This window comes from Callorhinus ursinus, unplaced genomic scaffold (genome assembly GCF_003265705.2).
Source record: "Callorhinus ursinus isolate GAN/ISIS: 27379988/994484 unplaced genomic scaffold, GSC_fseal_2.0 scaffold39, whole genome shotgun sequence".
NCBI lineage: Eukaryota > Metazoa > Chordata > Mammalia > Carnivora > Otariidae > Callorhinus > Callorhinus ursinus.
The window spans coordinates 8,922,761-8,949,010 of NW_027397101.1; the positions used below are offsets into that span (position 1 = coordinate 8,922,761).

Genomic DNA, 26,250 nt, shown 5'->3' on the forward strand with positions numbered 1-26,250 from the left:
ATATAAACCTGAATCCACCTGAGAGAAATAGGAAGACCCTGTGTGACACTTTGCCAGACTTCACACAAGTCTAATAATAGAATAATTTTTCTACCCTACTAATGTAGATGTTTTGTTTTGTTTAACTGAAAAATGTAAAATCATTTAAAGAAAGAGTTTTTCCCTTCTAGAAGAAAGGAGGAGTACATGCTCCCTATACTTGAACAAGGGTCTATGAGCCCAGATATCTAGCTGCCTATATTTTGATGAATGATAGATACATACATAAATAGATACATGATTTTAGTAACCCTACTTTAAAAAATAGTTTACTAAACACGGCTATAGCAGAAAAAAATGAAACTACTTTAAAGTCCTACATACAAACCCTGAATCTGGTAAGGAGTTGCCTCTCCCCTCCTCCCGGTTCATAAAAATAAATCTGAAAAACATACACTGGTGATAAAGAGTTAAGCTGTGGTCATCACACCCGCCATTGAAATGGGAAGCTAGGACTGAAGAATGAACATATCAGCTCACAGCTGGGAAGATGTTGGCAGAAAAAAATATCACATGGCACTGAGTGAGGCCAGGCCCAACAAGGGGCCTTACTACAGATAAGTTTGAGAAAAGTTGTTGATTCTTGTCCTGCCATAGGCCTCTAGCCGCAGGCTCAGCAAATGCTGCTACATTCTTTGTGAAGATTTGTTTAAAAATCACAGTCTTTGTCCCTTGATGGTATACTCCCCAGATAAACAGGGTGATTTGATTTTCTGCCCCATTTGTGTCGTATACCCAAGCGCTTGTGCCTTTTGCTTTGGCAACCTGAAAGGAACTAATGTATTATCACATTCTGTTTCTCATCCCCCCCACCCCCCGCCGAATCTTTTAAAAGAAAATAGTAACAATGGCCATGTTTGTAACCTTTTATGTTTAGAGAGCACTTGTACCCATTATCCCATTAATCCCCACAGTGATCCTGCTAAGTGTAGCTGTAGAAACTGAAGCTTACAGGCACAGGGGAGCTCACTCAGGAACACTCCTTAGTGGGAAAGCTGGAACTCGAATTCTAGCTTCCACCAGTGCCTCTATTCTGGCAGGTAGGGGTTAAGAGGTTCGAATTAGCCTGAAAATTGCTCAAATACCAGCAAGCATTATGAGCCCCAAAGCTTACTTTATTGCAAAAAAAATGGAGGCCTTGCACTCTTCTGTTTCCTTATTTTGCATTAATCTGATCAGGGCCCATGAAAAGGATTCCAAAGAAAAATGTTTTTCCTTTGTAACTTAGCATTGAAAAGGACCACTTTGGCCTCAGAATTGTAGCACTAAAACATATATGTACATACACTGAGACAAAAGCAGTTTATATTTTACTACCTTGAAGCTTGATGGACTCCTGTCGCACAGAGCAGCAAAGGGCCTCTCTTTCTATATAGGTATACACGCGAGAGAAATGGAAGTGTGTGCATTCCAGGGTGAACTGGATTATCTTCATCTTTTAAAAAAGTAATGTGAGTGATAGAAGACCACACTTTAGTTCTGCGATTGCCAATGAACCATAATATAAGCAGTGAATGTCTTTTAGAGTATGAACATGTTCTTTCACACATTTGCGTGGGTAATTCATTGTTCTGTTTGAAAGGATCTCACAGAAAGGGAATTTTTAAATATTGAGAAATCCATTAAGAAATGGAGGGAGAATGAAACACTCATTATGAGAGCCATGCCAAGGATAGCTAAAATGTGGCCTAGAATCTGAAAAATATTTACTTTTAATCAAAATGAACTTTTAAAGAAGCTAATGTTCTCACCCTTTGGCTGAAGCGTTCATTGTTGGGCTGGTCTAACATCTGTTTGAAGTTGATCAGCCAATTTTTCACAAAAGAAAAATATTGTACACAATGTAGATAAAGTATTGTCATTTTCATGAAGAAATTCTGCATTTTTGGAATTGACTTACTCCTCCATTGCAGCTACACCTTTTTTTAACGACCTGTTCATGGTTAGTTGCAAAGACAGGGAAACTGAGGATAGTATAAGGTGTCTTTGGTTCATTGTGGGAGCAAGTCAGCTAGTTCTGATTCTAAAATGAGAGGAGAGGAAAAAATAGCTCAGAAGGTATTATGGTTCATATCCTATCCTTTTTTTTGTTATTATTGTAAAAACAATAAAACAACAACCTTAAAAAAGAAAAACCCAGGATTCCACTAACCTAAACATGATAGTCTTCATTTTTGCTTATTCATTAAAATTCTGTTCATTTGTATGCATGGTTGTAATCACTGTGTTCCTAGTGATTGTAGACATTTTTAATTGTTCTGTGTCAGGAGTTCTCAACTCTTTCGTTCCATGGACTGACTCCTTTGGCAGTTTTTGGTAGAGCTTATGCATATCTTTTCAGAAAAATATTTTTAAGTATTTAAAATAAAATACCCCAGATTATATAGGAGACAATGTTGAAGTACACTTACTAAAATAGCTTTAAAATTAACTCATGATATGGTAACATGTGCTTTACTACCAATGTATTACATAACAAGATGTGACAAAGTCATAGTTACTTAATTTCTGAGCGTAAATATTTTGGCATGGTGGATCTGAAGGTGGATTGGAGGGCAGGAGAGTTGAGGAATGTCATGCCCGATGGTCCCTATTGTCTGGGTGAAGGAAGAGGCTCAGTAGTCTTCAGAATGTGAGAAGTTGGGCTGGGATTGGAGAGAGGTAAGGTTTTGGAACAGATGGGGCAGCATTGCTTAGTTCTTATTATGTCTCAGGTACTGGGCAAAACTTTTTATATATGTTATTTCCTTTAACCCTGAGAACACTTTCAAGAGGAATAGTTGCTGTTGTCTTTACTTGACCAATGTAGCAACTAAGTTTGGAGAAACTACCCACAAATAGATCATTCACTGTCCCTCAAAGGAAGTCTACCTAAATAATCCAGAAGCAATATCCCTGATTGGTAACGCCAATGCAAGGCCACATTGGGGGCAGCGTTAGGATTCAGTCCCAACCCTTGATGAGAGCCTGTTTTACTGCCTTTTGTCCACTTCCCAAATTGGGAAAGATAGAAAGAATTTCTAAGTGACCCTAAGGGCCACTGGAGATTGGAAATCCCAAATTTGTCTATTCTAGAAGACAAATCCTCAGACTCACTGTTAGGTGATTTTTCTCCTGAAGCAACTATCATAGAAACCTGAACAGAGCAAAGCAGTGGGTTAGGGGGCTGCAGAAGACAGGATGGGCTCTGGACTGGACAGTCTGTGTTCACACCTTGAATCAGCTCTTTTCAGGACCACAGTTGTCTCTGCTGGAGAGGTTCTTCCTCTGAAAGTCACCTGAGACACGTCTGCCGTGCATTCATTGACTTCATAGCTTTTCATCACTGCTTCCTCAGGTTGTTTGGAGACATGTTGCCGGGGTATTTTAACTTAAGCATAAATTTTCTCACGGTGGTTTAAGACCAGTGTAATTGAAAGACAAGAGGCAAAGAGGTTGGGGCAGGCCACAGACAGAACACTTCCTGGGTGACAGTCTCTAATAAGGGTCAGATGTATGTGGGAGCCTTGGGACAGCTTCTGGTGCTCGGAAAGGAAGCATGTCCCAGCACAGCACCTTGTGTAGCCTTCAGAAAAAAATGATGAGGCTTCTATATGTGTTTTTTTCCCAACCACTCGAATAAGTACCATTCACCAAGGTAAGTATATGCAGTAGGAGTGTATATAAATGTTCATTTAAACTGTTAAAAACCACATGTGGGAAGTTGGATAAGAAATAGGTACTTAGAACCTGATTTGTGGGACCCAGTTCCCTCATTCCAGATTAGCGAATGGGAGATGATTTTACTGTTCCATTGCAGACCTCACCAATGAATGCAATTTCAATAAATACACAGAAAACAGAGATTTAAGAAACCATACACACCTCTCTAAAAAACATTGAACAAAACAACACTGCAGCCTTTGATGGGGTTGGATATCTGCATTGTCTAAAAACAAATACTGCTAGGGATAATTAGTCTCTGTCTTTGTTTTATTTATTTTTTGGTCAAATATCTTTAGGCCTTCAGGCTCGAGGCCAGAAATAAATAGAAAATGTTTTATAGTCGTTGATTTGATAATGCCAGTTCCAAATCATATCTGATATTCATAATAAATAAAGTTTCTTGCGGTAGGAGAGGGCTGTCCTTGGGGCAGTGGAAAGCTTTGTAAGCCAGCCTTCCAAAATCATGTGAAATAGGACAATTGTGTTCCTTTTTAAATTCAGTTCTGAGGATTAAATGATTAAAATACTGTCATTTTGAACATTAATTCAGAGAGATGTAAAAACAATACAGTTCAGAGATCCACCAAGTTATAAGTAACTTTACAAATCTGGGTTTTTTTTAATAGGGTAGAGAACACATATCAGTGACTTCAGCAGGGCCTACTTGTACCAAAAAGGACAGAGGGTCTTTTAAAAAATTGTAAGTAAATAATTCAGTAATTTTAAGTTCAAGTAAATGCTTTATTCAGGGAGACTAAGAATTCCTGTTTGATCTCTTGTAAACAATAATCTCAAATAATGAAATTTCCTCTAGGAAACAGGTGGTCTTTAATATTAACATAAAAAGAAATAAAAATGCAAATACAGAAGTACTTAGAGAATGTTTAGTTTGTGATTTAGGAGGCTTGGTTTTCCCACCTACCAGCTGAAAGATGTTCAGTAACACTTAATAAATACTCAGAATAAGATTTGTTCTAAAGCTCTCTGCATGCTGTAATTGTATGCCCCTTTCACCCTTTAAATTTGAAATAAACTTGAAATGAGAGATGGAACCCAAACAGGCTGTTAGAGAAGTAGAAATGATAAGTGATTGATTTTTCTTGACATAGGTAACATTGCCTATTTTGTGATTCAGCAAATGCTGCTATATACTATCAGTGAAATGCCTCTCTCAACATGAGATTGTGATGTTGCCTTTAATTTATTTGCAAATGCTGCTTTTATGTCTGGGTTTTCTGCACATCCCAAGTAGTAAGCGCAGAGGGGAAGCTCTGTTTTCTGTTGAGGGAGAGTAGGAAAGGAAGGCAGGCAGCATTCAGAGGCTAGCCTGTTTCCCCCAGGAGACCTTCTCTTCACTTTTGCATGTTCAGGCCCCCTCCCCCTTCTGTAACTTCCCCTTGTGTTGTGCCTGTGCCAAGCTAGCATTCAAAACTAAGTCTGACTTCCCAGTCCATGCTTCCAACTATGATGAAACACATGTAGGCAAGTCAGAGAAGTCAGAGAAGTGTGGTGCTTGGTCAGGGTACTCCCCAGATACTGTGTTTGTACACTGTGCCAGGTACCTTCGATAACAAGATGAGTAGAATTTGTCCAACCCTGGAGGAGCAGAAGATGGACAAGCAAAGAGCCATGCCTGAACAATAAGCATTCAGGGTTATTCTGATTTCTGGGTGGTCTGGTCTGGAGAGTTGCTTGATTGCCTGAGGTTTAAACCTAAGTCACTCGGAAAATTGTAATAAAATAGCACTTACGTTTTTCCATCTAAAAATTAGTCACCACTACTAAGCCTTCAGCAGTCTTTCATCTTGGCAAGTGAAGGTGAGATTCGTGTCAGGTACCGTCCAAGACTTCTGAGATTTTCTAGCCTGTTCCTTAGTTTTGCTCACACTTCTTCACTCAAATCTGCCTCATGTTTTTCCACCTCTGAGCTTTGTTACATCTATTGTAGAATGTCCTTCCTCTTTCCTCACGCTGCTGCGTGTGCACTGGCTGAGACCTGTGGCTCCTTCCAAGGAGAGCGAGCACAGCATCTGCCTGCTCTTGCTGGCTTCCCTAGTTCTCTGAATGCCGCTGGCAGCTCCTCTGACCCATGGGGCAGACCGTATATCCCTGCCCTTGCAGGCTCAGCCAGTGTGCAGCATGTCCCCAATGCTCTCCAAGGCAGTGTCTGACCTGGTGCAAAAGCATTGCATGTTGTCTCTAAACTCCAAGAAATAAATTACAGGAAACTTCTGACTGGGGAGAAACCCCGTTTTTACTTTGTTACAAGTTCCCTAGAGCCAGCCTGATGGAACTGACCCAGTGGCGCCTGGACTCAGTAACTTGTGCCCTCAGTGCAGAGGGGTGCACAGGTCCCTGCCTAAGCTCTGCTGCTACATGACCTGAGCCATCCAAGCAGAATCATACCTGCTTTCTTGTCCTGTATGGGGTGTCCCTTGAGTGGCTGTCATGAAGTTCATCCTCTCTTGCCCCTCTCTGAGATTTCTCAGTAGAAGAATGGTGGAAGGTGCTGGGTTGGAGGAAGGTAACCAGCTGAGGCACACATGTTGGTCTCACCTTGGTTCTCCAGCCCTCTCTCCTAAATCCAGTAGCACTTCATCTTGATTATTGTGACCACTGCAAAGCTTTTGTTACAGCTATTCTTATATGCCAGATTAATCTGGTTGGATACGCAGATGGTATCTGTTTCATTTTTATATCTCCTTTCACATTTTGCAAAATGCCTTTTATATGAAAGATATTTAATAGATATTGAAATGGCTGAAAGAATGAATTAACACATGATATATAATAAGGAAACAATCATTTAGTCACTAAATATTTATTGAGCACCTGCTATATGTAGTCAGTGTTCTGGTGCTGGGATTAAAAGGTGCTTCCAGAAGGATTCCTATTTGATGAGCTTCCCTGTGGTGTATCTTCTGATCCAAAATAAAAAGTGTGACTGGGCTGTTGACATAGTACTTTTTAAGAGTTATTTGTTAATTTGTCAGTCTGTGTCTGAACCGCAGTGGCTTTTCCAGTTCTAGAATTCTTTTGTGCTTCTTATTTAACATTACTCAGGGCCAGCAATGACTGCCTAGCCTTGTTTTGAATAAGTGTAGCCTTTGACCTGATCCCTACCACCTCTGCCCATTTTTCTAGCTCTGTCTCTTGGCCTGGCTGAGCTCATTCCTGCGCCCTTTCCTCTTTATCCTGCTACTTGACTTTTTCTTAGCTTCTCACTTTTTGTGGGGTGAATCTCACCAAACAACAAGCAATGAGATAAATGGCTTCTGATACATATCATAAATAAGAATTTAATTCAACACACTTGACACCATAGGCCATGTATTTTAATGCTCTGAACTTGAAGTGTAGAAATAACTTTTCATAAGGAGGAAACACAGGACTTACATTATGAGCTGATGCATGGGTATTCAGAATTGAGTTTTACTGTACCATTTCATAGTGTCTGCTATTTGTAATATGCTAGATGGCTGAGATCAGACAATTCCATGTGGTGTGAGTCTGCATATTAATTGCTGCCTCTCACAAAAGCAGCCCAACCCTGAAGTGTCCGTCCACGGTGGGTCTCGGTTTCCCATGTTTCCTCTCCCCTCCTTCCCCAGCTGCCCTTGAGCTGTCTGGGTAAACTGATTTCTCTTGGTATCAGTCTACTCCTCTCTCTGCTCCTTCTGAATCCTGCTCTCACATGACAGCAGTTGCATCCTGCTCTTCCTTCTGGCTAAGGTGTTTACATGTCTGTCTCCTCCCCTGGACTGGGAGCTTTCTGCTGTACAACTCAGACTGCATCACCTCAGTATTCCTCCAGTGCTGGCCAGTATTGGCACCTGAGTGATTGAGTTAATGAATACTGATGAACAGAACATATATTTGACAGGTAGAATTGAAGGAGAGTGGGAAGGTTCTCCTTTAAAACCTGTGTTTAAGGTCTTGGAGTAAAATGCAAGTTTCAGCCTCAATAGGGTTATCCATTGAGTCTAACATTATTCCCTCTTTCAATTGGGAATGTTAGTTTGCTGTTTAGTGCTTGGAAAAAGTGTCTTGAGAGAGCAAAAGGAAAAGGGAATTAGCTAATATATCATTATCATCAGCTTGTTACTTGTGGGATAGGGAAACACTAATTAAAAAGCATTGTGCCTGTTTTGGAATTACCTGCCTATTTATGGAAGGGAAAAGAATCATAACATTGTGGAAACAGTAAAATCATACTACAAATCATATTAAAAGAAAAAAAGGGGGGATGGGATGTGCTTTGAACTTCCAACTCCTTCACAGCTCATCATTTCTTGATGCCCTTTGCCAAGCAGTGTGCTCAAGGAATCTAATGATACACAAAGCCTCATTGCCAGATACTTCATTAATTCCTCAATCCATTAGGAGCCTTAATGGCCTATGCCATTGGAATAAGTATGGAAATCCAGTCCCCCAAGAAAGTACAGTACTCTATAAATCATACTCGCCTGAGGATTCTCTCAGCCCTTGACACAGAAGAATAGATGAAAAATCATTGTACTTCCTGAATTGTGTTATCCTACAGGCTCTCAGAATAATTGACATCCTTTAACTCTTTAACCCTCAGCCCTTGGTTCTCAAAGTGTGATCCCTGGATCAACAGCATCAGCACCATTGGGAACTTGTTAGAAATTCAAATTCAGTGGCCCTAGCCCGGCACACTGAAAGTCTGGGGGTGGGGCCAGCAATCTGTGTTTTAAGCAGAACTCCCTGTGACTCTGACCTGCTCTAATATCCCTGTGGCATAGTTCTATAATGAGGGCTTTTTTTTTTTTTTTTACTGTTGAGGAAACATATGAGCAGGCCCATATCTACTCTCATATCCCTGATCCATATCCACCCTGGTCTACTTGCTCGGATTCAGTTTAATTGAGCAAACATTAACTGAGTAGCTGTTACATCCCAGGCATCCTTCCTAGGAAACTATAAAGGTAAAGGACACTTTAAAGTCTCTCTAGTGTCATCTGTGCTAGTGTTTTCCTGCAGTGCTGTGTTGGCCTCCCTGGATGGCAGCCCCGCCTGGACTTTGTTCTAAAGCATCCAAAATGATGGTCCTCTAGGCTGCCTTATTTAACTTCTCAAAACCTTCATTAACCGTCATCCATCAACTGGCTCCTCATCTTTTTCCCAGTGGCACACTGGCACCTCTGTGAATTGCGGGAAGAATGACCCTGTCTTTCCGAACTTTTTCTACTTTTAAATGCCTGATAATCTTGCTGTTCACACACTCCCTGCTATCCCTGTCCCTCTAGAATTGGTGTTGCCCCTGCCCCCTATCCATTTTCACACTAAGGCCGTTGCTAGAGAGTTTCTTTCCTACAGAAGACAGACTGTCCAACCCTGATTTTAAGTGAGCAGCTCTATTTAGAGGAAGGTATAAAATCTCTATCAATAAAGGACAACAAGAATAAAAAACTCAAAATTTACCTTCCTTCCAATAGCTATTTCCCTAATCCAAGTCCTCATCATCCTGTGCCTCAGTATTTCTGTGGCTTCCTAACAGTTTGTTTCCCCACCTCGATCCATCTTGCTGATAGAGTGATCATTCTTTCTTTTTTTTTTTAATTTAAATTTTAGGTAGTTAACATACAGTGCAATATTGGTTTCTGGAGTAGAATTCGGTGATTCATCACTTGCATACAATACCCAGTGCTCATCATAACAAGTGCCCTTCTTAATACCCATCATCTATTTAGCCCATCCCCACCCACCTCCCTCCATCAACCCTGTTTGTTCTTTATCATTAAGAGTTAGAGTGATCATTCTTAAATACTAATTCTATTATACTAACTTCAAATAGCTGCCCAAGGCCTATAGCAAGGGTCAGCGACTAAGGTATGTGCTTGCTGTTACAAATAAAGTTTTATTGGAACACAATGACAGTCATCATTTGCAGATTATCTATGGCTGCTTTTGTGCTACAATGGCAGAGTTGAGTGGTTGCAACTGGGACTCTATACCGTACTAGCCTAAAATATTTATTATCTGGCACTTTAAGAAAAAGTTTGCTATCCCTGGTCTGTTTACACATAACATACTGGCATATTTGGGTTTAGTTCTGCCAACTTACAGTGTTCTTTCCCTTTGCTCCTGTTTGTTCTGCTTCTCTTTCCTTCCCTTTGTGTCTTTGTTTGAATTCATTATTTTTCCTTATTCTGTTTTGTTTTTCACACTATTAGTTAATTGGTACTTTTACCCCTTTCCCAGACAATTCAAGAATGTTAGGACATTTTAAACGTCTTTTATCACTTCTTCCTTATATGCTTCAGTTGTTATCTGTTCATATTCTCTATACTTGAAACCCAGAAGACATTACTATTATTGTTTATAAAGTTAGTATTCATTTAGACTTATCTACGTATTTAGCATTTTGGTTGCTCTTCGCTTCACACATACTTCTCATCTTTGTATATGAAAAAGAAAAGAAAAAGTCTTTATGTTTGTCCTCACATTTGAATGATAATTAGGCTGAATATAGACCAAATTTAATTTTCCTCTGGAAACTGAAGACATTGTTTCATTGTCTGTTAGCATTCACTGTTGCAAATTAGAGATCTGATGGTAATCTGATTTTTCTCTTTTGTTCTCTGGAAGATTTGGGGATTTTTCTCTTTTTATTTTGAGATCTAAGATGTGTGTAGGTGATTTGTTTTTTTAAATTAATCCTACTTGTTGGGCTTTTTTACAGGTCTGGAAAATTTCTATACTTTTCTCTTTTTTTATTCCTGTAAGATGCCTTTTAGAAAGATAATAGAACATCTGGATCTCTTTTCCATATTGCTTAGCATTTGTGTTCCGTTTTCTTTCTTTTTTTAAAATTTTCTTCTAGGTTCTATACAATCTCTAGGTTCCATCTTCCAGATACTAATTTGATCGTCAATAGGATACAATCTAATATTCAGCACATCTTGATTCTTTTTGACTGATATTTTGAATTTCTTAGCTATGTAGTTGTTACTTTTTTCCTGATTGATGGGATATATTTTGGAATTTCTATCATAACATAAACTGTACCTCTTTTTAACTCATCTTGTGCTTTCACTTACCTGACTCCTTAGGTCAGATATTCTTCTATTGAGTAATCATAGCACCTCTCATTTATTTTTGTTTTCCCTCAAATGTGTGTGATTTTCAAAATATCTGATTGTATTTTATTTTATTTTATTTTTTTAAAGATTTATTTATTTATTTGAGAGAGCAAGAATGAGAGAGAGTACATGAGAGCGGGTTGGGTCAGAGGGAGAAGCAGGCTCCTTGCTGAGCAGGGAGCCTGATGTGGGACTCGATCCCGGAACTCCGGGATCATGACCTGAGCCAAAGGCAGTTGCTTAACCAACTGAGCCACCCAGGCACCCTCTGATTGTATTTTAGTTGTGCATCATGGGCGCGCTTTTTCTTTCCACAGCCCAAATGACAATCCACTTGCCTTGTTGGTGAATGATGAAGCAGATCATAGGACTCTGATTCAGATCAGATAGGATTACCTCACCTGCTGATGATGTTTGGGGCAGGATGGACCATGGGCTGGTCCAGCAGTGGGTAGCTTGTCTTTTAGGTATTTGCTTCTATTCTTGGCATTGGCCTTGCCAAAACTATCCCCTCAGAGATACCTATGAATAACCGTTTGCTGGGGATCTGCTCCTTGGGATTAGTTGTACCTTTTCTTGGTAGCCAGTACTATTATAGTTTCACTCTTTTCTCTTTATCTTTACTTAGGGATTAGAGCTGGGAAAGTTGTAGCACAGGCTGAGTCCACCATCTTGATCCAATCAGCCATGTGTTTCCTGAAGGCCTTCTTCCCTGTCTTGCCTCCAAGCATAACTCATTGCACCAGTCATTCGGGTTCCACATAGCACCTTGTCTCTATTTCTTTCATAGTGCTTATTCCGTTGTAACATTCTTAAGAACTGTCTGTTTGTCCTTTTCTTTGCCCTGTTGAATTAAGTTCTGTAGCCCAGACATGTGTAGGTGTCAGATTGCCACAGATGTTTCATCCAGGTTGCAGAACAACTGGTTTAGTAGCAAGCAAGTGAAAATGGGGTTTGGAAATACAACACAGACTGTACTATAAGATACAGAATGGCTCCCCTACTCGGTTTTATGTACATCTCTATCTCCTTAAAAACTTGAGGAGATTTGACTTAAAATTCAAACTTCCCAACTCTGAATAAACATCTTCCAAAGCATCAAATTATAGTAGTCTGCAGTTAGGTTGACTTTGTAAGGATACTGGTTCTATCCTTAGAAATGACCACCTCTTGTCTTCCTGGAAAAGCAGAGTCCTTCCCTTACTAGATTCCAAGGATTGAATCCTCACTGGCTTAAGTGTATAATCTCTGTTTCTTTTGCCTTTTCTGGAGGGCCTCTGTTTAATGAGGCAGTTAATGGTGGAAGAGGTTGGAGTTACAAATTCATTAACTAGCTTAAGTCATAATACTCTTTCCTACTCTTAGAAAATCCTATTTAATTAGGGAAATGGGAAACCATTTTTCCTTTCATATCTGTCAATATCTGAACTTAGTCAAATGCTGACTTGCAGGTAGTATGATTAGGCTCTTAAAAGATTGTCTGATTATGCCTGGGACTCCTGATATGAGTTTTTGCTATTATATCTACCATCACATTTCAAAAAATTGGAATTGGCAAAAAATATTAGAATGCCAAGAATTACCAAGAATGTATTGAAACTGATAACAAGAATTGTTGAGAGCACCTGGGTGGCTCAGTCAGTTAAGTGGCTGCCTTCAGCTCAGGTCATGATCCCAGGGTCTGGGGATCCCCCCTCCCCTCATCAGGCTTCCCTACTCAGCAGGGAGTCTGCTTCTCCCTCTGTCCCTCCCCCTGCTCGTGCTCTCTCTCTCTCTCAAATAAATAGATAAAATCTTTTTAAAAATTGCCAAGATACCAAGATATTAAGTAATACTTTTATTCAGATTATAATGGGTCTTGTTTCAGTTCTGTGGTTCTGTGTGTGAGTACGTGTGTAGTTTCTTAATCAACTAAGCCATATCCTTAACTCCCACTTAAAAATACTTAATTGTACATTGAATCCAGATATATAGGGCGAGCAGATAAATGCCTGGAGTGTGGGGCCCTTATGGGGACTAGTGAGAAATAAGATTGCTCAGATGGACTATAAGGGTCTATTATGAGCCTCTTCCATCTCATGCTATTCCTTCTTCTTTTTTTCTGGAATGTTTTGGAGATAAGGAGATCCCACTGAAGGTCATTTAAGCAGGAGACTGACATTGGATTTATGTTGTAAAGAGATCACTCTGGCAGGCCTGGGGAAGATGAATTGAAATGGAATAAAATAAAAGACCAGTTAGGAGGACATTACTATGCTGGGTACCATGGGCAGAGGCCGTGGCAGTTGGTATAGATGAGCAGGGAGAGATAGGGCAAGATTAAGGTACAGAATCTATAAGACTAAAGTTGCTGATCTGATGTAAGGGCGAGGAAGGGTTAGAAGTTAAGTGCACATTGATTCTTACAGGTCTGTGATAAAATATTATGATCCCCAAAAGGCACTGAGTTTAAGTACCTTTTCTGTCCCAGGAAGGAAAATGTACCTATAAAAGAAGAGCAGCTGCACCAGTATTTGATCAGATTGCAGACCTTTTTCATCCTTAGGAACGAAAAGTCAAGCTTTTTATCATTCTCCTTCTTCTGCTTTCTGAACCTACCCTGTGTTGTTCTACAACCATTTTTTTCTAACCCTCAAGTATTCACTGATTTTACATTTAGTGAAGCTGTTTGATTTTTCCCATCTTTCATAACAAATATAGTGATAATGTCTAGGGCTAATTGTATGCAATTTAATTTTTAGTTTGTGGTAGTCATTATTCCTGTTTTTATTTTCATTCTCTCTTCACCAGACATAGTCAGCTATAGATACTCAACAAAATTATGCCCTTTGGGGTGATTTTCAATTTTCTCACTTTGGGAAGCATATTTTTTATCAGTCATGAAGGGTTCAGATTTGTATTATTTACACTTGAGCCCCTAGTTTCCACATTGGACCATTAACACTTTACAGTTCCTTATAAATAGAAAACTAAGACCATCTCTGTGCTGTTTGGGGTTATTTCTGAAGACCTCATCTAATTTAGGAGAGTAGGTACCTATCTTCCAAACCCATATTCTATCTCTTGATGTACCAAAAGTCCTGCCATGAAAGAGGTAAAAGAGAAGTAACTTAAGCATTCATGGGTGATTTATAGGAGCACCCTTGGGGTCTTTCCTCACTGTGCCTGGAGAAGCATATGCAAAAGGGTTTGGCTTTCCTAACCACAGGAACTATTTCAATATATGTTTTGTAGTATGTGACTATAGCAGTGTGTTTCATTAAAGATACACAACTTATATTGTCACAGTTGATCTCACCACTAGGGCCCCTGGAGGGTCAAGACTTGTTGATGTAATCAGTTTTCTGCCTCTCTAATAGCTATTATTCTATGAAGTGTGGAAATCAGCTGAGTTACAGTTACAATTGATGTTCGTCTTTGTTTTAACCCTCCAGAAATGCATCTTCTGCAGATACCGGGTTAAGAAGGTCTCTGGAGCCTGTATCCAGTGTTCCTATGGCCGCTGCCCAGCCTCTTTCCATGTCACGTGTGCTCATGCTGCTGGGGTACTGATGGAGCCTGATGATTGGCCATATGTGGTGAACATCACATGCTTTCGACATAAGGTCAACCCAAACGTGGTAAGGCCTTCCCTTCCTTCCCTGATGCCAAGACTGCATATGAATTCCCTCCTGTACACTTCCCAGGGCTAGCATTACTCTGTAATGTTACTCATTGTTGACATGTCCAGGCTGTGCGTTCCTTGAGGGCAGGGATTGTACATTATTATTTACTAGTATTTGCCCAGGACTCATTAGTGTCCTGATCCACATACCTGTACATCTTGGCCTTCAGGTTTTATTTCATCTCTTCTAGAAGAAACAAAGAGCAGTAACACAGTAAAGGGAAGGGGGCAGGTGATCACAAATATCTGGGGCCTTGCCACCTGAGGTGGGATAAGCTAGGTGCATAATGGAGGCCCTAGGAGGAGTGAGGACAATTTCAGAAAAGCAGAAATGTTGAGAAGTATTGAGGTCACTTTTTCTGCCTTTTCTACTTTACTCAGGACTGAATCTTTTTCTGGGCAAAGAGTGTTTGCAAGTAAATAACGTGTGAATTTAACCATAAATTAGTTTACCTGTTGTTGGCAAATGGAATCTTTCACTTGTTTTAAGCTTAGAAAAATTAGGACAGTGTGGAGATGGTTGATATACCTTTGTTACTTTTCCAGTTCACTGTAATTGTTTTGGGCTGCCAACAAGGTGCAGCTTTGCTAACTTGCTGCCCTTTGTTATCCCTGGGAGGCTTGGCCACAGACTATTTGCAGCCTAACATACTTGTCCTATCTCTCTAATAACCTCCTGTGAGCAGCCTGCCAGGTTGTCAGTAAGGGCTTGGGGAACCATGGCCCAGACACAACAAATCTCCTGACTTTTTAATGATTCCTGCAACTTCCATTGGTGTCTTGAGAGATACTTGATGTTTGTGGGTTGGGACTTTGTTCGGTTGTGTGTGAATGCACAAATGTATGAGATGACATCACCAACTGTCGCATCTGTTTTACTTTCCATGTTTTAGGTGACAAGTTGCATATTCATTCATGCTTTTTCCTTAGTTTCTTGAACTGATGGGCTTTTGCTAAGAATAGTATTATATATTGAGCAGAAAATACATTTTAGCAACTTTTTAAAAAATTACAGTAATAACACATTGCATTACGGTGGTGCTTTGCCATTTACAACGTGCGGTCAATAGCATTACCTCATTAGATGACACATGGGAACACATTTTGAGATGTGAACCAGATCATGACCTCCTAAGTCAGAGTAGTTTGTGTTCACACTTGGACTTTGCCAGCAACACATGTGCAACCTTGTGCAAGTTCTTGTCTTGGAGCCTTAGCTTCCCTGTCTACAAACAAAGGCTTGCCTGTCTCACTGTCTTGTTTTCAGCCCATGGCATAGGATGAGCGCTCAGAAAACAAAGTTGTATTATTACTCTCTCGTTTACTGCTGCTGCTGCTGCTGCTGGCTTTGGTGCTACAATTCCGTGTGAACTGGGCCTCATGAGTAGTAGTATCCCTCCTTCAAGGATAAGAAACCCATGTACAGAAAGGTTCAATTCCTTGCCCTAGTGGATTCAGTTAATGAGCAACAGGTGCTGGAATGTAAATGCTTTTTCAGCCCATTCTCTATTATTTGTTGAATTCCAAACTCCAAGCCTTGAATGGAGCTAGAGATGTTCATTTGAAGCTTTGCTTGAGATCACACATTCTTATTTCAATATTCCAAAGCTCTGTGGTTACTAATGATTATATTAAAGTTGCTATTAAACCAAGATCTGTATGTTTAATCAGGATGTCATTCCTTCTAACCATTATGTGTGGTTCAGTCAGGTTTATGTTACTAATTGTTTCATAAATGATGACTGAAAAGAACATCTACTCACTGTCCTCTATGGATCCACTTTAAGTTTGGTACACTTTGTCAAACATGGGGAAACATTGTATAATTTATATTAAATGATAGTTTTTCCTTATGAAGGTAAAATTTTAGTGTTTGTAAATTGCCTTGGCAAAGTTCTCTGGCAGGAAGCACTGTGAATGCTGGATTTCCAAAATATATTCCTGATAGCTGTAACTTATCCATTTTATTCTTCAGTTGGACTTCAAGTATGGCTTCTTCCCCAAAATGTTTGACAACTAACCAGAAGGAATTCATAAAATCTGATAACTTTAGTTAAGAGCATTGTGAATTGCCCCTATTGCATTAAATATGCTTTACTTTTCAAGCATAAAAAAGTTCAAATTAATTCCAGTATTTCTCTTTGTGTAAACTGTATATGCCAGGGGTTATACTCTCAAGAGCTGGAACTATAGTTTGGCTATATTTTCACCATACCTGATTATTTGGAGGTAGTGGGCAATTGCTGAATCATAGCAGTGAAAACTATAAAATAAAATTCAGGCAAACTTGGCAGCCTAACCAGTCATTTTACAGAATAGAGGATGCCTGCATAGTTCTGGTGAAATGAAGTTGCTTCAGTGGGATCTACATTTTTACTCACGTTAGGGATTTTGTTTCCTTTTTTTTTTTTAATTTCTCCCAGTTATTTGTTTTTTGCACCAAAAGGACCATTGTAAGGCAACTTCTACTCTTCCTTTAATGCCAAAAATATTCTAACTAGCTTTTTCATTGGGCTTTGAGCATAAACTCATTCTGATAATAGTGTAAAAATCTCATCTGATTTCTTATAATGCATTCTTCCATTAGACAGTAAGCACCCTTTTAATTGAAAAGGTGGTATTTAAGGGGCACTTGGATGACACAGTCGGTTAAGCATCTGACTCTTGGTTTCGGCTCAGGTCGTGAGATTGAGCCCCGTGATGGGCTCCACATTCAGCATGGAGTCAGCTTGGGATTCTCTCTCTCTGCCTCTCCCTGCCACATGCTGTCCTCCCCCCCACCCCAAATAAATAAATAGATCTTTAAAAAAAAAAAAAGTGGTATTTGAAAAAATACTTGGCTTCCAAAGTCTTAGAAGATAGAAATATGTTACAGAAAGTGCACAGCTAATCCCTGTTATTTTAATCTAAATTTTTATATGTATTTTTCAGTGTTTTTGTCAAGCATACTTTTTGCTGGCACCTGCTAATTTTCAAATGTAAGATTTCATTTGTGTGTGCATGTGTATGTGTGCATGTGTGTTTATGTTGTAGTGTTGTTGTACTTGACCACCCACCCTTTGCCACGATTCAGTGTGACCTATTTCCTGGCTCTATTTCAGAAGGTTCCATTGGATGTATTCCTAACCACTTACATGGATGTTGCATAGATGTTTTTAAGGAAAAAGAAAAACTAAAGAACACAATAAATAGTAAAATGGTTTTGAAACTCTGAGCCTTGAAAACATATTCCTTCTCCAAAGCAAATAATGAGCTACTCATCAATTATATACTTCTGCAAAGTACAGCTAGCTACCACAGGGTCTGTCTCCTCACACCTGAGTAAACTAGAGGGTGTCCAATGGAAGAGACACCTGAATAATGGAGGGCAGTGGAGGGGAGAAGATGGCATGCACAGATCTTTTTTCGGGGGCAAAATTACTTCAGTGAACCTTCATATTGAATTAGAATATTCCATATACGCAGTGTCAGAACACTAGAATCACTTGCACTTTATACATTAGTTCATTGCAATGAATAAAGCGCTTTTTAATAAAGTATCTTATTTGAGGTACATCATTTTTATCTCAATGCCCTCTCCTCTCAAAAAATTTGACATTGGAGAAATTTGTCTATTTCATAGTTTTCTAAGTTGTGGCTACTAACACGGAGATAGACACCTATTCAAAAAAGAACTTTTATAGAGAAAACACCTTAGTGGACAAATTTTTTCCTACTATTTTGTGTATTATTTTATTCAGTGTTATTTTAACTAAAATTTTAAACTAGCTCATTATTTTAGTTAGATTTTTTTTAACTAGGTTTAATTAGTATTTTCTCTCTTCGACTAGCACTTGACCACCCATGGAAGCTACTTGCTATAAATTTGTTGCAATAGTTCTCTAATGCTAATGAATGGGATTAGTGGAAAAGAAAAAGAACTAGCATTTATTGAGCATCTTTATGTCAAGGGTGTGTCAGATATTTCACATGTGCCCCTTATTTCAAGGCAGTGTTACTGATGTGGATAATGGAAGGTAGTGGTTATGTTGGCTTCTATATTAGCACCTCCTACTCTCAAAGGTCCTCTTGTCTTTTGTTATTCTACCCTTCTAGCCATCCTCCATGTCTTATTCTGGCACTCATCCTTGTAATAGAACTTGAGACATTGTTCAGCACTTACTTTTTTTTCTCAGCCTATGTCTTCAGGCCAGCTCCCCAGGCAAGCTTCAGTACAATTCCTTCTTGTGTCATCACTATGCATGGCTTAGGACGGGGACCCACATTGCACAGGATCTGGTGAAGGGCTCAGAGCAAGGTGGCTCTTCTGGTTAATCTATTTCTATATAGCTAACCTTTGATGGTACCGGGGTGAAAATACCTGTCAAAACTAACTTAATGAAATCTTTCCTTGGTATGTAAAAATAATTCTCACCTCACCAACATTTGGAACAATAGATGATCAAAGCTCCTAAACTTAAACCCTAGAATGGTTCTTAATCACAGGAGAATAATGACAAAAAAACCTTCCAGAAGTTGGTAACACTTTTATATGAATTCATTATGATGAATCTGCAGTGTTTCAGGTTGATTGTGGATGATTGATCGGCAGAGACCCAACACACACTCCAACTGTAAATTTCCATTTAATTAGCAAAGGATATAGAAATCTAGCAGAAATGGTTTGACGAGAGAGAGTGGAAGTGCATGCAACCTAGCCTAACAAAACTTCCCTGGGCTCTCTCTCCCTAATGAGCATATGCAGTTGCCTCTGTGTAAGGCACTGCCAGATCTGAAACAAAAGATATATCACTGTACCACAGAGGTTTATACTTGGGACTTAGGAAAACTGATTATCCGTGCCTTTCACTTAATAAAATGTTTATAGACATGAAGGGGTCCTATTTTTATGCCAGAATCAAGGTCAAGAAGACCACATATTCTACTGGAGGAAGAAGGTAGCCTCAGTTCCCAGATGGGTACCTGAGCAATATCTCCCTTCAGTGTTCTACAGTTCTAGAAACCTGTTTTCGTGGAGTCTACCCCTGACTCTGGTTTAAGGCTTTTTTTTTTTTTAATGTTATGTTAATCACCATACATTACATCATTCATTTTTGATGTAGTGTTCCATAATTCATTGTTTGTGTATAACACCCAGTGCTTTCTGGCTTTTAATCCAGTTAGTTCCAATAGGCATTTTGGTTTGAAGACCAGAATTACATTTCACCATATGTTGCATTTTACCATATGGTACCCCTCAGGCCCTTGATTGGTGGTCATAGGATTATGTTTTTGTAATCAGGAAGCATTTATTTAATTCACATCAGTAGGTAGGACTTTGCTTGACTGTGCTTTATATTATTTGACCCTTTTGAGCATCATTTTGGTTTATAGCCTCTTATAGATTCAATGGGTATCAATTGACTGTAATTTTCTTCTTGTTGCTTCTGTCACACTTTGACCATTTGGAGCCTCTTCTTTTTTTTTTTTAAAGATTTTATTTATTTATTTGAGAGAGAGAGAGAGCAAGCACGAGCAGGGGGAGGGGCAGAGAGAGAAGCAAAGGAAGAAGTAGGCTCCCCGCTAAGCAGGGAGCCCAACGTGGGACCCGATCCCAGGATCCTGGGATCATGACCTGAGCCGAAGGCAGACGCCTAACTGACTGAACCACCCAGGTGTCCCGGAGCCTCTTCAAGGTGACTTTATTTTCCTAATTTAAAACCACTTCCAGACATCTTTGAAACTGTTGTTGCTTTATTTCAATAAGAAATGGCAAAATCATCTAGATTTCCTTGTTTCAAACATGGAATCAGCAACGTATCAAGGAGCCCAGGTTCTTTTTTAAAGGTGCTCTATTAGAAACCAAATTTGAAATGAAGGGTGTTTTTTGTTTTTGTTTCATGCAACACCAGCTACTTTGGCAGGGGGCCACATTAGTGATAGAGCAGGAAAATAATTCTTTTTCAAATGATCAAGAGTTTATGTTGATATGTCCAATTTTTTCTCTTTAATAAGCTTATTTTTATATTGTTCTAATTTGAGGGCTTATTAATACACTTTTTCCTGTTGCCATTAATTTGGGTCTTTTGATGTCTTTTGATGTCACAGCATAGGTTGTTATACCACACGTGTTTATATTATGTTGCTGATAAAAATTTTAGGAGTCTTTGTTTTTTTTTTGTTTGAACCACTGGATCAGTGTCATGGAATTGGCTTCCATGTTTGTAGGTCTAGAAAATCCCACTTTCAAGCATCACCCAAGCACCTCTTTTCTAAAAAGAAACAAAACAATCCTTATCTTCCTTTAAGGAACAGTAAAGCAATGAAAATACAGGGCAATAAGTATTGATACCATCATTCTTAGGGTTTTCAGAAAAACATAAAATTTTGATATTTTGTCAAAAAGTCTTTTAATTTCTCATGGGCTGTGTGGTAGGGCCCACCAACTTCTCACCACCCTCTTGTCCAACGCCAGACCTCCTAATTGCAGCCTATTACTCTCTGGATGGTGAACTTCTGATTCTCAGCTTCCTTTCGTTATCATTTCAGGATAGTTCCCCAGTCTTGAAAACGTTTTAAACTTTTTTGAAGAAAGGATAGGATTAGGGTAGAAACCTGTGAGCCCAATAAACTGTGACCCCATTCCAAGATTATTAAATGAACTGAAACCAAGGAAAATAAAGCCACTTTTTAAAGACTTTTGGTATTGGAGATAAACTGTTTGATAACAGATTGGCCCTGCATACTCCCCGCCTCTCCTTTCTTATCTTAGCACTTGTTTAGCCAGCTCATAAAAAAATAATCTATGGGCACCTGGGTGGCTCAGTCGTTAAGCGTCTGCCTTCAGCTCAGGTCATGATCCCAGGGTCCTGGGATCGAGCCCCGCATTGGGCTCCCTGCACCGCAGGAAGCAGGCTTCTCCCTCTCCCACTCCCTCTGCTTGTGTTCCCTCTCTCGCTGTGTGTCTCTCCGTCAAATAAATAAATAAAATCTTTAAGAAAGATAAAATAAAAGATAAAAAATAATCTAGGCACAAAGATTAGTTACGGAGAACTTCAGTTAGATTGCTTTGAAACTTTTCAATTCAATATACAGGGGGCCATGGAGCGTCCTGGAAATAAAAACATAATTTTTTTTTCATTTCTTAGCCCAACTTTATTTTTTTTGTAAGATCATTTCTTTTTTTTTATTTTTTTATTGTTATGTTAATCACCATACATTACATCAATTGTTTTTGATGTAGTGTTCCATGATTCATTGTTTGTGCATAACACCCAGTGCTCAACACAGAACGGGCCCTCTTTAATACCCATCATCAGGCTAACACATCACCCCACCCTCCTCCCCTCTAGAACCCTCAGTTTGTTTTTCAGAGTCCATCGTCTCTATGGTTCGTCTCCCCCTCTGATTTACTCCCCTTCATTCTTCCCCTCCTGCTATCTTCTTTTTCTTTTTTCTTAACATATGTTGCATTATTTGTTTCAGAAGTACAGATCTGTGATTCAACAGTCTTGCACAATTGACAGTGCTCACCATAGCACATACCTTACCCAATGTCTATCACCCAGCCACCCCATCCCTCCCACCCCCCACCATTCCAGCAACACTCAGTTTGTTTCCTGAGATTAAGAATTCCTCGTATCAGTGAGGTCATATGATACATGTCTTTCTCTGATTGACTTATTTCACTCAGCATAACACCTTCCCGTTCCATCCACATCGTTGCAAATGGCAAGATCTCATTCCTTTTTATGGCTTGATAATATTCCATTGTGTATGTATACCACTTCTTCTTTATCCATTCATCTGTTGATGGACATCTTGGCTCTTTCCACAGTTTGGCTATTCTGGACATTGCTGCTATAAACATCGGGGTGCACGTACCCCTTCGGATCCCTACATTTGTATCTTTCTGGTAAATAGCCAGTAGTGCAATTGCTGGATCGTATGGTAGCTCTGTTTTCAACTGTTTGAGGAACCTCCATACTGTTTTCCAGAGGGGTTGCACCAGCTTGCATTCCCACCAACAGTGTAGGAGGGTTCCCCTTTCTCCACATCCCCACCAACATCTGTCATTTCCTGACTTGTTAATTTTAGCCCTTCTGACTGATGTGAGGTGGTATCTCATTGAGGTTTTGATTTGGATTTCCCTGATGCCGAGCGATGTTGAGCACTTTTTCATGTGCCTGTTGGCCATTTGGATGTCTTCTTTGGAAAAATGTCTGTTCATGTCTTCTGCCCATTTCTTGGTTGGATTATTTGTTCTTTGGGTGTTGAGTTTGATAAGATCTTTATAGATTTTGGATACTAGCCCTTTATCTGATATGTCATTTGCAAATATCTTCTCCCATTCTGTCAGTTGTCTTTTGGTTTTGTGGACTGTTTCTTTTGCTGTGCAAAAGCTTTTTATCTTGAGGAAATCCCAAAAGTTCATTTTTGCCCTTGCTTCCCTTGCCTTTGGCAATGTTTCTAGGAAGAAGTTGCTGCAGCTGAGGTCGAAGAGGTTGCTACCTGTGTTCTCCTTTAGGATTTGGATGGACTCCTGTCTCACGTTTAGGTCCTTCAACCATTTAGAGTCTACTTTTGTGTGTAGTGTAAGGAAATGGTCCAGTTTCATTCTTCTGCATGTGACTGTCCAATTTTCCCAACACCATTTGTTGAAGAGACTGTCTTTTTTCCATTGGACATTCTTTCCTGCTTTGTGGAAGATGAGTTGACCATAGAGTTGAGGGTCCATTTCTGGGCTCTCTATTCTATTCCATTGATCTATGTGTCTGTTTTTGTGCCAGTACCATGCTGTCTTGATGATTACAGCTTTGTAATGTGGCTTGAAGTCCGGAATTGTGATGCTGCCAGCGTTGCTTTTCTTTTTCAACATTCCTCTGGCTATTCGGGGTCTCTTCTGGTTCCATAAAAATTTTAGGATTCTTTGTTCCATTTCTTTGAAAAACATGGATGGTATTTTGATGGGGATTGCATTGAACGTGTAGATTGCTCTAGGTAGCATTGACATCTTCACAATGTTTGTTCTTCCAATTCATGAGCATGGAACGTTTTTCCATTTCTTTGTGTCTTCTTCAAATTCTTTCATGAATATTTTATAGTTTTCTGAGTACAGATCCTTTGCCTCTTTGGTTAAATTTATTCCTAGGTATCTTATGGTTTTGGGTGCAGTTGTAAATGGGATCGACTCCTTGATTTGTCTCTCTTCTGTCTTGTTTGTGTATAGGAATGCCACTGATTTCTGAGCATTGATTTTATATCCTGCTGCTTTACTGAATTCCTGTATGGGTTCTAGCAGTTTTGGGGTGGAGTCTTTTGGGTTTTCCACATACAGTATCATATCATCTGCAAAGAGTGAGAGTTTGACTTCCTCTTTGCCAATTTGAATGCCTTTGATTTCTTTTTGTTGTCTGATTGCTGTGGCTAGGACTTCTAAAAGTATGTTGAATAGCAGTGATGATAGTGGACATCCCTGCCACATTCCTGACCTTAGGGGAAAAGCTCTCAGCTTTTCCCCATTGAGAATGATATTCGCTGTAGGTTTTTCATCGATGGCTTTTATGATATTGAGATATGTGTCTCTATCCCTATACTCTGAAGAGTTTTGATCAAGAAAGGAAGGATGCTGTACTTTGTCAAATGCTTTCTCTGCATCTATTGAGAGGATCCTATGATTCTTGTTCTTTCTTTTGTTAATGTATTCTGTCACGTTGATTGATTTGCGGATGTTGAACCAAACTTGCAGCCCAGGGATAAATCCCACTTGGTCATGGTGAATAATCCTTTTAATGTACTGTCGGATCCTATTGGCTAGTAGTTTGGTGAGAATTTTTGCATCCATGTTCGTCAAGGATATTGGTCTGTAATTTCCTTTTTGATGGCGTCTTTGTCTGGTTTGGGGATCAAGGTAATGCTGGCCTCATAAAATGAGTTTGGAAGTTTTCCTTCCATTTCTATTTTTTGGAACAGGTTCAGAAGAATAGGTATTAATTCTTCTTTAAATGTCTGATAGAATTCCCCTGGGAAGCCATCTGGCCCTGGGCTTTTGTTTGCTGGGAGATTTTTGATGACTGCTTCAGTTTTCTTAGTGGTTATAGGTCTGTTCAGGTTTTCTATTTCTTCCTGGTTCAATTTTGGTAGTTGATACATCTCTAGGAATGCACCCATTTCTTCCAGGTTATCTAATTTGCTGGCATAGAGTTGCTCATAATATGTTCTTATAATTGTTTGTATTTCTTTGGTGTTGGTTGTGATCTCTCCTCTTTCATTCATGATTTTGTTGATTTGGGTCATTTCTCTTTTCTTTTTGATCAGTCTGGCCAGGGGTTTATCAATCTTGTTAATTCTTTCAAAGAACCAGCTCCTAGTTTCGTTGATCTGTTCTACTGTTCTTTTGGTTTCTAGTTCATTGATTTCTGCTCTGATCTTTATTATTTCTCTTCTCCTGCTGGGTTTAGGCTTTATTTGCTGTTCTTTTTCCAGCTCTTTTTGGTGTAAGGATAGGTTGTGTATTTGAGACCTTTCCTGTTTCTTGAGAAAGGCTTGTATTGCTATATATTTTCTCTCAGGACTGCTTTTGCTGTATCCCAAAGATTTTGGACAGTTGTGTTTTCATTTTCATTGGTTTCCATGAATTTTTTTAATTCTTCTTTAATTTCGTCGTTGACCCATTCATTCCTTAGTAGGATGTTCTTTAGCCTCCATGTATTTGAGTTCTTTCTGACTTTCTGCTTGTGATTGACTTCTAGTTTCAAAGCATTGTGGTCTGAAAATATGCAGGGAATAATCCCAATCTTTTGGTACCGGTTGAGACCTGATTTGTGACCTAGGATGTGATCAATTCTGGAGAATGTTCCATGGGCACTAGAGAAGAATGTGTATTCCGTTGCTTTGGGATGGAATGTTCTGAATATGTCTGTGAAGTCCATTTGGTCCATTGTGTCTTTTAAAGTCTTTGTTTCCTTGTTGATCTTTTGCTTAGATGATCTGTCCATTTCAGTCAGGGGGTGTTAAAGTCCCCCACTATTATTGTATTGTTGTCAATGTGCTTCTTCACTTTTGTTATTAATTGCCTTATAAAATTGGCTCCTCCCTGTTAGGGGCGTAGATATTTAGTTGTTAGATCTTCTTGATCTAAGATCAAGAACTTAGATCAATTTGATAGACCCTTTAAGTAGGATATAGTGTCCTTCTTCAACTCTTATTACAGTCTTTGGTTTAAAATCTAATTTGTCTGATATAAGGATTGCCACCCCAGCTTTTTTTTGGTGAATGGTAAATGGTTTTCCACCTCCTCACTTTCAATCTGGGGGTGTCTTTGGGTCTAAAATGAGTCTCTTGCAGACAGCATATTGATGGGTCTTGTTTTTTAATCCAATCTGATAGCCTGTGTCTTTTGATTGGGGCATTTAGCCCATTTACATTCAGGGTAACTATTGAAAGGTATGAATTTAGTGCCATTGTATTGCCTGTAAGGTGACTGTGACTGTAGATTGTCTGTGTTCCTTTCTGATCTATGCTGCTTTTAGGCTCTCTCTTTGCTTAGAGGACCCCTTTCAATATTTCTTGGAGGGCTGGCTTCGTGTTTGCAAATTCCTTTAGTTTTTGTTTGTCCTGGAAGCTTTTTATCTCTCCTTCTATTTTCAATGACAGCCTAGCTGGATATAGTATTCTTGGCTGCATATTTTTCTCGTTTACTGCTCTGAAGATCTCATGCCAGCCCTCTCTGGCCTGCCAGGTCTCTGTGGATAGGGG

The 26,250-nt window shown here is 39.4% G+C and overlaps 1 protein-coding gene across 6 annotated transcripts in view; it reads left to right on the top strand.

Moving 5' to 3' along the window:
• The window catches only part of KDM4C (lysine demethylase 4C), a 586,257-nt gene that overhangs the window by 482,778 nt on the left and 77,229 nt on the right, over positions 1–26,250 (top strand). For all 6 annotated transcript variants that reach the window (XM_073880748.1, XM_025887837.2, XM_025887836.2 and 3 more), the window contains one exon: positions 14,285–14,470. In XM_073880748.1, coding sequence (XP_073736849.1) covers positions 14,285–14,470 — 186 coding nt within the window. The remainder of the gene's footprint in view (positions 1–14,284; positions 14,471–26,250) is intronic.